We start from the raw sequence: 12,690 nt of genomic DNA, 5'->3' as shown, positions 1-12,690 counted from the left end.
TCTGCCTTAAAGAAGGCTTTCACGACCGGAATCAACTGGCTACATTTTGGGTTTTCTGGGCTGCGTGGCTGTGGTCTGGTAGTTTTTGCGCCTAAGGTTTCGCCCGCATCTAATGGCTGGCATCTTCAGAGGTGCGTCACGACGAGATGTGCTTTTCTCCTCGGCGCTTCTCGCTGTGACATGCCTCTGAAGATGTTGGGCTTAGATGCAGGCGAGCTATTAGGAGCAAAAGCAACCAGGCCACGGCCACGCAGCCCGGAAAACCCAGAAAAGTCAATCGGGAATCACTTGTACAAAATTTACCTGGGTAACAAATCACCCTGCAAGACCTTTTCACTGGCATGCAGCACAAATGAACACCACGTTAAATATTCAACAAACAGTAACAGTTAAAGTGAAGGAAGCACTAAAACGGACATAAATGAAACAGAAATAAATAATCTATTTGCATTGATGAGGAGACAATAATCAGGGGCTTATGTAGCAGAATATATCACCTTTATCCCTTACCATGACAGCCCTCATCTCTGTTTCATACAGTCAGAGCATGTCAATCATCTGACAACGCTACCGCAACTGTGCTGATTTGGAAGCTAAGTAGGATTAGTGCTTGGGATGGGAGAAACACATTTATCTTTCACATATCATTGAACTGAGGCCGCGAGGACAAGAAACTTGGTGTGGTTGTAACGGAAGGCTGATATCCTTAGCATTGCTGTACAAGCTTCCGCAAGCAGCAGTGGTGTAGTGGTTAAGAGCAGGTACACTCTAACCTGGAGAACCGGGTTTGATTCCCCGTTCTGTCACTTGAGCTGTGGAGGCTTATCTGGGGAACCAGATTAGCTTGTGCACTCCAGCACATGCCAGCTGGGTGGCCTTGGGCTAGTCACAGTTCTTTGGAGCCCTCTCAGCCCCACCCACCTCACAGGGTGTTTGTTGTGGGGGAGGGAGGGAAAGGAAATTGTCAGCCCCTTTGAGTTTCCTTACAGGAGAGAAGGGGGGGATATAAATCCAAACTCTTCTTCTTGGGGAGAGGCTGTGGCTCAGTATTAGCTCAACTGGATTGACATGTAGAAGGTCATGGGCTCAATTCCTGGCATCTCCAACAAAAACAAACAAGCAACAAGGAATGGGAAGGGCCTCCGCTTGGGACTCTGGGGAGCTGCCACCAGCTTGTACAGCAATGCTAAGGAGTAGAGTCCAGGGGTCTGCAACCTGCGGCTCTCCAGATGTTCATGGACTACAATTCCCATCAGCCCCTGCCAGCATGGCCAATTGGATTTGTAGTCCATGAACATCTGGAGAGCCGCAGGTTGCAGACCCCTGGAGTAGACAAAACTGACCTTGATGGAGGAAACGTCTGATTCAGCATCAGGCAGCTTTGTGCATCCATGTGTTGCAAGAATCAAAATCTGGAGCGGAGTTGCTGCCAGAAGGGATCTGCCAGACAGATTCCTGAGCCACTCATGTTTTGTCTGCTCCAAAGGGCAGCATTTCTGCAGAAGCTCAGGTTCTTTTTCAAAGGCTGGGGATGGAACCCGACACCTTGTATGTGCAAAGCGCCAGCTCCCGACAACGTTAGGCCACCGCAAAAGTCGCAGCCCAGGAGAGGCTGTTCTACGTTCTGAAACGTTTTGAGAGAAGGCGGATGGATGGGCTTGCACCCACAGGGAAACCCCCCCCCCTTTGGGCAGCAGTGGCGTAGTGGCTAAGAGCAGTGGCTAAGAGCAGGTGCACTCTGATTTGGAGGAACCGGGTTTGATTCCCAGCTCTGCCGCTTGAGTTGTGGAGGCTTATCTGTTAGAATTCAGATTAGCCTGTATACTCCCACACATGCCAGCTGGGTGACCTTGGGCTACTCACCGTTCTTCGGAGCTCTCTCAGCCACACCCACCCCACAGGGTGTTTGTTATGAGGGGGGAAGGGCAAGGAGTCTGTAAGCCCCTTTGAGTCTCCTTACAGGAGAGAAAGGGGGGATATAAATCCAAACTCTTCTTCTTCTTCTTTACCTGCTGGGTGGTGGCCAAGCAGTATTCGGCAGTGCTGAGGATGCTACAGATGAGACACAGCTCTTCCAGGGTGAACTTGGCCACTTCTGAGCCCTCCTTCTCTTTCAGAAGGCTGGTGATGGTCAGGCCGCTGCTGCCGCTGCTTGTCCTGTTGTGGGAGGGAAGGGGTTTGGACACAGTGTGTAACTGGACAGTGTGTAACAGACTTCCCTCTGTGATACACCTCTGAAGATGCCAGCCACAGATGCAGGCGAAACGTTAGGAACAAAATCCACCAGACCACGGCCACCCAGCCTGGAAAATCCACCACAACCAGCAAAATAACATTTTGTTTCTTTACTCGGTTACCACTATGCTAGCAAAAAGCTGGAAGTTACAAAGAGCTCCCACTATAGAAGGGTGGATAAAAAAAAGTTTGGAATCTAGCTAAACTAGGCAAGTTGACTGTTTGTTGTGGTTTTTCTGGGCTGTGTGGCCGTGGTCTGGTAGATCTTGTTCCTAACGTTTCACTACATCTGCGGCCGGAAAACCCACAACAACCAGTTGAGTCTGGCCGTGAAAGCCTTCGACAATACATAGATAAGTTGATCTGTCCGCTGAGAGAAGTTTGGAAAAGTTTAGCCTGACTTGGTTCCCCTTTGAGAACTTTATAGTGGAACAACTTAAAACAAATGCAACATCAGAAGGATCAGAAGGCTAAGCACGAAGGTACTTACTAAGAACTTGGGCTCATTCCGCACATGCAGAATAATGCACTTTCAAACTGCTTTCAGTGCTCTTTGAAGCTGTGCGGAATAGCAAAATCCACTTGCAAACAGTTGTGAAAGTGGTTTGAAAATGCATTATTTTGCCTGTGCGGAAGGGGCCTTATTTAGAATAGAAGAATACGAGGAACAATTTAATGAAGCAAAATGTTTAAGGTTTGATCTGGGTAAAGTGGATGGACAAAATGGAGAATGTGGAAATATATTCAGACACATACTTTTGAGCACAGAGAAGGAGGTCAACGGTCATGTTATGTTGTACCAATGATTCTTTTCAGTCTGTCTTGTACTGTTTTATATGGTTTATCTTGTGCTGGAATTCAAGCCAGGGTTTCAACCCTCGCTTGTAGAATGGTGCTGAAATTGTAGTTCTTTATTTTATGTGTAAACGTTTGTTTTAATAGAAGTTTGTGATGAAGTTTTTCTTTGCAATAAAAAAAGAGCTATGTCACTCAAATGTGTGGCGTAAGTCCTTCTTCTCCACTGCCTGCGTTCCCAGGCCGAAAGTCTAGTGCAGCAATTCCCAACCAGGGTTCCGTGGTACCCTGGGGTGCCGTGAGCATGTCCCAGGGGTACCTTGGCAATGCTATCGGCCCCCCTCACTTTTGTGGTGTTTCCCACAAGCACCAACAAGGATATGGAGCTGGCACAGGGGGCAGGGCCTGCCGCAAGGTCAGCAACCACTTCAAATCCACCCCCACCCACCCCCGTGCTTCCCTTCACCCTGGGAGGGGAAGGTGGGGGGTGGCAAGCAGGGGAACTGGGAGGGGAAGGTGTGGGGAGGATGGCAGGGGTACCGTGAGATATGAAGAGTGAGGTCAAGGGGCACCCGTGGAGAAGTCGTAAAAAGGTTAGGAAAAAACACTGGTCCTGAGTGAAGGCTGCCTGACTGTCCACCTGCCTTCACCTGAGGACACCCCAGGAGAACACCCCAGCAGTGTGGACTTCAAGTTAGGCTGCCGCAACTCTGCAAGTGGCAGCTAGAAATGCGGTGGGCGCTGTAGAGCTTGCCCTCCTTTCTGTTTGCCTTCCCAGAAGGCGTTAAGTGCCACTTATGCTGGCTGGGAGGGCAAATGCATTGGCGGGAGCCTGCACCACCTCCTATGGCAGTGGTGGCAAACCTATGGCACAGGGTGCCAGAGGTGGCACTCAGAGCCCTCTCTGTGGGCACGCGCAAACAGAGTGCCCCCCCCCCCCCACACACATCTAGGCTGGCCTGGGCCACTGGGCTCGATTATTAGCATTAAACCTAAGACCTAGTTTTGGGGAAGCAGTGTAGGTAACTCTGTTAAGCGCTGTTAAACCCTACTGATTTTCATGCAAAGAACTAAAGCGTGATCCTTTACCTGGGAGTAAGCTCAGTTGCTGGCAATGGGGCTTGCTTCTGAGTAAACCCTCCTAGGGTCGTGATTCACCCATTGGAAGAGTTGCATGGTTGCTTCAAAGCAAAGCCACCGACTTCCACCAAGCTTACTCCCGAGTAACGCACGTCTCAAAGCCAACCATTTTTTCTAAACTAAAACCTCAGTATTCAGGTTAAATTGCCATGTTGGCACTTTGCAATAAATAAGTGGGTTTTGGGTTGCAATTTGGGCACTCAGTCTCGAAAAGGTTCGCCATCACTGTCCTATGGCCATTCTGCGTTGCTCCCCCCCCTCCACATCTGGACAGGGCTGCCTCTTCTGCAGTGGGGGCACCGGACACCCACATTTGAGGGTATCAAACTTACTTGGGCAAGTTCCCTGAAAGGATCTTCCGAGCATACTCCCGGAGGTACTTCTGGAAGATGGTGGTCAAGGCAATCATCGGCTCCCCGGTGCTCAGTTGCGAACACTGGACCATGCACTTCTTGTAGTACACAAAGAGGTCAGCGCAACTGGGCAGCACAGCCCCGCCCTCGTCCACATTTGGCTTGGGGGGACCTTGGGCCTTGAAGTCGCCCACAAATCTGTCAATCAGCTCGCTAAGGTTTCTGAAATCAAACAAGATTTTTTTAAAATAAACATTGACATTAATCAGTGTAAGTCTAAGCAGGATATTTAATTTAGCGATAAAGATGATGTTCCAAATTGGTACCCAAACACTCAGAGCCTTCTGAATTCAGGCTTTTGATCACGCCAAGGCCCAAAACCCCAGGGGCAGCTCCCCACTTCTCTTCTTCTAAACCAGGGGAATGCAACCTGTGGCTCTCCAGATGTTTATGGACTACAATTCCCATCAGCCCACTGATGGGATTTGTAGTCCATAAACATCTGGAGAGCCACAGGTTGCAGACCCCTGTTCTAAACACACCTGGCATCGAAGGACTCACAAACATCTCTGCCCTCTTCTATCAGAGTTCCTAGACTCCCCAAATGGCAGCATTCCAGATCATGATGAGACGAAGAGTTCAGATGTATACCCCATTTTTCTTAACCGTAAGCAGTCTCAAAGCGGCTTACAAACTCCTTCCCTTCCTCTCCCTACAATAGACACCTTGTGAAGTAAATGGGGCTGAGAGAGGTCAGAGAGAACTGTGAGTAGCCCAAGATCACCCAGCAGGCTTCATGTGGAGGAGTGGAAAATCACACCCAGTTCTCCAGGCTAGAGTCTGTGGCTCTGAGCCACTACGCCCCTGCAAAGTGCCTTGAGAAACATGGTTCACTGAAAGCCTGGAGTCTACAGAACAGCTCCAGAGCCCTGGAGAATTGTTCCCCAAAGCTCCTGGAGCCTAAGATGATGCTGTTGCGCATTCTAAGCACCCCAAGGAAGGAAGGGAGGAAGACAAAAGATGTGCTGAAATAAATGTGCTCCATGTGCTGGTATTGCTGAAGGCCGGAATTCCCATTAAGCGAACATTCCTGATGGCTTGGGCCCAAAATAAATGTGGGTGAAAGCACAGTGACAATGGCTACTTGTCCAAAGCAGGCGCCTTCGTTACTCACTTGTCTTGGGATTCAATGTAGACGTAGAGGTGGGGTTCAAAGCACTTGGAAATGATGCCGTGGAAGGGGTTGTCCGGGACTTTTGGCCTTTTGGGCTGAAAGAGGAAGAGGCAGGTGAAACTGTGAAGAAGAAGAAGAAGAAGAAGAAGAAGAAGAAGAAGAAGAAGAAGAAGAAGAAGAAGAAGAAGAAGAAGAAGAAGAAGAAGAAGAGGAAGAAGAAGAAGAAGAGGAAGAAGAGGAAGAAGAGGAAGAAGAGGAAGAAGAGGAGGAAGAGGAGGAAGAGGAGAAAAGGACGAGGAGAAGGAGAGGAGGAGGAGGAGGAGGAGGAAGAGGAGGAGGAGAAAAGGACGAGAAGGAGAAGAGGAGGAGGAGGAGGAGGAGGAGGAGGAGGAGAAGGAGAGGAGGAGGAGAAAAGGACGAGAAGGAGAGGAGGAGGAGGAAGAGGAAGAGGAGGAGGAAGAGAGGAGGAGGAGAAGGAGAAGAAGAGGAGGAGGAGTTTGAATTTATACCCCACCTTTCTCTCCTGTCAAGAGACTCAAAGGGGCTTACAAGCTCCTTTCCCTTCCTCTCCCCACAACAGCCACCCTGTGGGGTAGGTGAGGCTGAGAGAGTTCAGAAGAACTATGACTAGCCCAAGGTCACCCAGCAGGAATGTAGGAGGGCAGAAACACGTTTGGTTCACCAGACAAGCCTCTGCCACTCAGGTGGAGGAGTGGGGAATCAAACCCGGTTTTATTTCTGCACCAGATTTGTTTTGCCAGACATTTCTACTTCAAATTCCTTCCTTCAAGCTGGCACCGCAAGGACCGCAACCCCCGACCGCCTCCTCCTTGGGAAAGGAGCCGTTTGGTGACCACACTGTTAAATGCAGTGAAGATGAGGGCCATCTCTGGCCCTTCGTGTCCCCAGCCTCTGCTCACCAGGACACTGGAGACCAAGGAGGCCCCGGAATGTCAGCACTTAGTAACGCAAAGGCCCACGTCAGGAAACCCGGAGGCTTACTTTCTCAGCATCGCTCTTTTCCATCGGGGCTTCTTCTTCCGGGGTAGTTTCGTCCTCCAGGAAGGGGTTGGTGGAAGGTGGCGGCGGCTCCGTCTTCTTCTGTTAAGGAACGAACGACAGCTCACCAAAGGAAGAGGAAGCGGTAAAAGCAAGCTGATGCATCCACATGCGCCTCTGATGGGCGACAGACAGCGCTCCTTGCTTGCTGTCTAGTAGTTCCACAAGCCCAGAGCAAAGTACTGCGGGCTGCTCTTCATGGATCAAATGGCAGGAATGCTCGGCCGGGCCAGCATCTGTCAGAACTCAGCCTGAGTTCTTCGGCACCTGGCTTCTGTCTGTCTCCCCCCAAGGAACAGCAAGAAGCCTGAACGAAGGAACCCTCCCAAGGGGCTGTCAGAATAAATCCTCCCCGCTTATGTCTTTCACCTTGGCTCTGCTTAAGCTGCAAGCCTCTAAAGAGAGCTTCGTCTTCTTTAGGGGGCACACAGAAGAGGAGTTGGGATTTATACCCCACCTTTCTCGCCTGCAAGAAGAATCAAGGTGGCTCCTGTCGGGCTGGAGGGGAGCTCCACAGAATTGGTGAAAGTACTTTCATTTTGGGTGCTGTGTGGTTTCCGGGCTGTATGACCGTGTTCTAGCAGCATTCTCTCCTGACGTTTCGCCTGCGTCTGTGGCTGGCATCTTCAGAGGACGTTCTTATGTGAGATGAACCCAGGGTCAGAAGGTTGAGATAAAGTCTTTTAGCTCTTCTCGGGAAAATGAAAGTATTGTCGAAGGCTTTCACGGCCGGAATCACAATACTTTCATTTTCCCGAGAAGAGCTAAAAGACTTTATCTCAACCTTCTGACCCTGGGTTCATCTCACATAAGAACGTAAGAACATAAGAACGAGCCAGCTGGATCAGACCAGAGTCCATCTAGTCCAGCACTCTGCTACTCGCAGTGGCCCACCAGGTGCCTTTGGGAGCTCACCTGCAGGATGTGAAAGCAATGGCCTTCTGCTGCTGCTGCTCCTGAGCACCTGGTCTGCTAAGGCCTTTGCAATCTCAGATCAAGGAGGATCAAAATTGGGAGCCATAGATCGACTTCTCCTCCATAAATCTGCCCAAGCCCCTTTTAAAGCTATCCAGGTTAGTGGCCATCACCCCCTCTTGTGGCAACATATTCGAAACACCAATCACGCGTTGCGAGAAGTGTTTCCTTTTATTAGTCCTAATTCTTCCCCCCAGCATTTTCAATGGATGCCCCCTGGTTCTAGTATTGTGAGAAAGAGGGAAATTTTTCTCTCTGTCAACATTTTCTACCCCATGCATAATTTTATCGACTTCAATCCTATCCCCCCTCAGACGTCTCCTCTCCAAACTAAAGAGTCCCAAACGCTGCAGCCTCTCCTCATGAGGAAGGTGCTCCAATCCTTCAATCATCCTCGTTGCCCTTCTCTGCACTTTTTCTATCTCTTCAATATCCTTTTTGAGATGTGGCAACCAGAACTGAACACAGTACTCCAAGTGCGGTCGCACCACTGCTTTATATCACATTCCTGCTCTTCACACCTTCTGTAGCGTGGGACAGCATTGGGATAGTATTATGGGCTAGGGAAGGGGGAGGAGGAACGGGGTTCGATATACTGGGGTTGTCTGAAGGTTCTGGCAAAACCAATGCTTTCCCTCTTGCCCATGTATCTTACCAATAAAGGCTTCTTAACCATCAAGTTAAAAATATTTTTTTTACATCTATTGAGTGAGCTGTGTGGTGTTTGGTTCAGAGAGAACTCTCGCATCTTTTGGGACCTGGAGTGGACATCTCTGGTCCTTGACAGGAGTCCATTCACAGATCAAGGCAAGAGATCAAGGCTGAGCTGAGTGGCACGAAATCCAACTTACCACCGCCGCGTCAGACAAGGTGCTCCCCGAGAAGCGCTTGGCCAGCAGCCCCTCGAAATTGGTGGTCCTCTGGATCGCAAACAGGAGCAACTTCACCTCGATCTCCCTGGCTCTCGTGTGCATGATCTTCGCCAGCTCTGCCCTGATGGGGAATCAAAAGGGGGGCGGGGGGAGAGGCAACCCGAGGCAAGAATTAAATCTCATGCAGGCCCCTACGAAAGAAAAGTTTACAGAAATTGAAACTGTTCCAGACTCTCCATGGCCCCTTCCGCACATGTAGAATAATGCACTTTCAATCCACTTTTCACAATGGTTTGCAGGTGGATTTTGCTATTCCGCACAATAAAATCCAGCTGCAAAGCGCATTGAATGTGGATTGAAAGTGCATTATTCTGCATGTGCGGAAGGGCCCTATGCCTTGGCTCCATCGTCAATTAAAAGGAAGACTGCAACCAAGAAACCAAAAGGAGATAAAGGCTCATTCCGCACATGCAGAATAATGCACTTTCAAACTGCTTTCAGTGCTCTTTGAAGCTGTGCGGAATAGCAAAATCCACTTGCAAACAGTTGTGAAAGTGGTTTGAAAATGCATTATTTTGTGTGTGTGGAAGGGGCCTGAGAGTGCAAACAGCAACCAATAAGGAGCCATAAAAGATTCTTAAATGTCACTGACAATCCAGATCAAGAAGAAGAGAAGAGTTTGGATTTATACCCTGTGAAGAGGTTGTTCTGGTTACGGTATCAGGCAGATTCACACTAGCCTGACAAGGACCTTTGATCTCCAGATAGGAAGCTAGTGGCCAAACGGTTGTAGATCAGAAGAGTTTGATTTACAAAGGGGCCAGGAAACGGAGCTAACCTGAGAACCAAAGGGAGGGAACAAAGGAAAATTCTGATCCAGGCTGGATCAGAAGGAGAAAGCAGGAGGATCAGAAGGAGAAAGCAGAAGGAGAAAGCAGGAGAAAGTAGGTCCTGATCCCAGGTCTGAAACAAAACCTGCTTGGAGCGATGCTACAACTGAGAAATCTATGAATTAGAACATTTCTTATTTTCTGTTTTTTTCAATAAAGTCTTTGGAAAACTCAGAGCAGAACAGTACTCAGAGCCAGTGGTGGGTTAGGGTTAGGGTTTGCCTGCCCCACCCCCACTGCCCACCCACCTGCTGTGGAGAAACTTCTTGTGGGGGAGGGAATGGGGCTTGCCGCTGCTGCTCTGAAAGCCCCCTCGCTCCCCCTCCCCTGGAAGATGGGACAATGGGGCTTTTAGCGCCTTGGAGCAGCCGGGCAGCAAGGCGCCCAGTTGCTCCAGGGCTCTGAAAACCGCTTTTAACAACTGGTTTGCTGAACTCAACAAAAAATTAGGTACCTTTCTAGCGAACCGGTGCAAACTGGCTGAATCCCAGCATTGCTCAGAGCCATTTGCTGCACATTAATTACAAGACACTCCCGGCTTGTGCTGGGAAAACCACGTTGGGTACCATGTTTCTAAATTATTTTTGGGTCAGCAACCTCCCCACATCTGAGGAGTAAAAAACAATCTCCGAAAGAAAAAAAGCCCAAATGATGTAGTGGTTTGAGCCCTGAGTGGTTTGAGCACTAATGGTTTGAGCAGATGACAGTGAGATCTGGTTCAAAATCCTACTCCCCTAAAGCCCGCTGAGGGACCTTGGGCTAATGCCGTGTCCACTGGTTAGCAACCAACAGCTCCATACGTAAAATTAGAACCCTTTTGGCTTCCCACAGATGGCACACTTCATCCCACCTCGTAATGTGACAGAAGTCCACAGCGATCCGTTCGGTCATGCACCACTCCAGAGGGAACATGCGGCCATATTTCTCCTCGTAGTCCACCAGCTGGCGTTTTATCCAAGCATAGCGCCGATCGATTTTATCCAGCCAGGCAACCTGGAGTGGGGGGGGGGGGGGCGAGAGGGTGACCGTTGTACTCCTCAGAAAGAGGTCACGAGACTGTGAAACTGGCAAGAAAGCCACATCAGATGACCTTCCATTTACTGGTCACCTAAGGTGGCTTTTTCCTAGCTAGGGATGTTCGAACAGCCACCATCTGGGTTCATGTCCTGTTTCCCGGCTGCAAACTGACACCCGCCAGCTAAGATTCCCCTCTTACGTCTTGGTTCTCCTGGAAGAGCAAAAGGTATTCAGAGAGGTGCTGCTTGATAAACTTCTTGATGATCTCCTGCTTGATCCTGGGATCCAAGACGTTGGCGACCAGACACGCGTCCCGCAGGACGTTGCTGGGTCCTCCAGCCCTCTGTCGAGAAAGGGGGGAAAAGAGATGTTTATAATTTCCTTTTTCAAGAGGACAATAGAAGAATGCCAGACCTTTGCATATAAGACAGGAAGAAAACACTCAAAGGTGTTGCAAAAAACAGAGTTTCAAGCTGTTTCTCATTTATCAAGGGGGACTCCCCTCACCCCAAACATACACAGTCAAGCATGCTCAATGCTGATGTAGAATCACATGCAGAGGAGGAGCTACCAGGGGGCTGGGAGGGGGATTGCACCAGGCTTGCACTGGGGCCCCCCAGAAAATTGCCCACAGTGCCCCCACCCCACACTTACCTTAGTGAAACAGTGGAGGCTGGAGAAGCGGCCTGTTCCTTTCAGGCTGAAAATGACCTGGTGGAAACTACACTTCCCAGGAGACCTTGCAAGCCCCTGGGTCTCATGGGAAGTGTAGTTCCCACCAGGCCGTTTTCAGCCTGAAGGGAACAGGCGGCTTTCCCAGGCTGAAGTAAGGGGGGCGGGGGCGGGGTGGAAAACACAGAGTGAGCACCAGGCGCGCACTGGCCCAGCTACACCTCCGATCACATGTTCTGTCTGAAAGCTGAAAATATCAAACAATCCAACCACAAGCATCAATCTATAGCCACAACATTTACTCTAGAAGGGATGGGGGCGGGGCAACGTTTGCAGACAGCTGCCCATTTTCCCCTCTAAGCCTTTCCAGCTGCCACACGGAGCCCCCAAGTCTGGGTTTTTCCCAAGCTGAATCTGATAGTTGAGTCAAGCCAGGGTGGGGAGGTGGGTGAAGCGCTTCCCCTTCCCCTCCCGACTGATGTTCCACTTTTGCATATGCCCTTTCTCCCTGGCTGCCAAAGGAGCAGCAGTGGCATAGTGGTTAAGAGCAGGTGCACTCTAATCTGGAGAACCGGGTTTGATTCCCCGCTCTGCCGCCTGAGCTGTGGAGGCTTATTTGGGGAATTCAGATTAGCCTGTGCACTCCAACACACGCCAGCTGGGTGACCTTGGGCTAGTCACAGTTCTTCAGAGCTCTCTCAGCCCCACCCACCTCACAGGGCATTTGTTGTGAGGAGGGGAAGGGAAAGGAGTTTGTCAGCCCCTTTGAGTCTCCTTACAGGAGAGAAAGGGGGGATATAAATCCAGCTCTTCTTCTTTTGCATATTCTTCCAGGAATATACATCCAACTCTTCTTCTTTTGCATGTTCTTCCAGAATCCCAAGCCAGCCACTGAGTTCAAGGTAAGCAGGGAAGAAATTAGGTCTGCTGCTTATTATGGCGAGAAGGGTTTTTTTTTTACCTTCGTGCTTTGAGAAGGAAAAGCTTCTTCAAAGTCGGCCAGGATCTGCTGTCCCAACTCGTTCTGGGCGGCCTTCACCCTGCCAAAGGACAAACAAGCATTCAAGGCCAGGCTCCATAGGCAGCAGATCAGTGGCGTACTGCTAATGGGGACAGGGGGTGTCCCATGTCCCCGGGTGCACGCCATTTCGTCACATGAGGAGGGGCCTGGGGAGGGCAGGAGCCAGCATGCAGGGAAGCTGGGGGCTCGGGGGGCCCGTGGCATCTGTCTGAGCCAGCCCCCCAAGCCCCACCCTCCCTGCTGTCTCCTGTAAGTGGGGAGCAGGGGGGCAGGGGCTCAGGGAGCCGGACGGGGGGTGGGCAGGTGGTCATGTCTCCAGGCGCCATTTAGGCCCGGTACAGCACTGCAACTGGCAATAGATAGACCAGGTCTTGGGGCTTCCCCATTTTAAATCTGCATGTTTTTAATCCTAAGATCCGGAAGCCACTTGGGCAAAGCTTGACTAGAGGCAAATTGCTCGAGGAAATCCTGCTGGAAAGAGCTCAGG

General features: G+C 50.3%; 1 protein-coding gene across 1 annotated transcript in view; it reads right to left on the bottom strand.

Annotated features, from left to right (window-relative positions):
- VPS53 (VPS53 subunit of GARP complex) overlaps window positions 1-12,690 on the bottom strand; it is a 59,107-nt gene that overhangs the window by 15,903 nt on the left and 30,514 nt on the right. The window contains exons 8-15 of the mRNA XM_048519175.1: window positions 12,144-12,222; window positions 10,710-10,853; window positions 10,344-10,486; window positions 8,583-8,724; window positions 6,700-6,798; window positions 5,698-5,792; window positions 4,503-4,745; window positions 2,010-2,157 (exon numbers count right to left, since the gene is read on the bottom strand). Coding sequence (XP_048375132.1) covers window positions 2,010-2,157; window positions 4,503-4,745; window positions 5,698-5,792; window positions 6,700-6,798; window positions 8,583-8,724; window positions 10,344-10,486; window positions 10,710-10,853; window positions 12,144-12,222 — 1,093 coding nt within the window. The remainder of the gene's footprint in view (window positions 1-2,009; window positions 2,158-4,502; window positions 4,746-5,697; window positions 5,793-6,699; window positions 6,799-8,582; window positions 8,725-10,343; window positions 10,487-10,709; window positions 10,854-12,143; window positions 12,223-12,690) is intronic.

This window comes from Sphaerodactylus townsendi, linkage group LG16 (assembly GCF_021028975.2).
Source record: "Sphaerodactylus townsendi isolate TG3544 linkage group LG16, MPM_Stown_v2.3, whole genome shotgun sequence".
Lineage (NCBI taxonomy): Eukaryota > Metazoa > Chordata > Lepidosauria > Squamata > Sphaerodactylidae > Sphaerodactylus > Sphaerodactylus townsendi.
The sequence above is the reverse complement of the archived record's forward strand: the minus strand, read 5'-3'. Positions and strand labels throughout refer to the sequence as shown.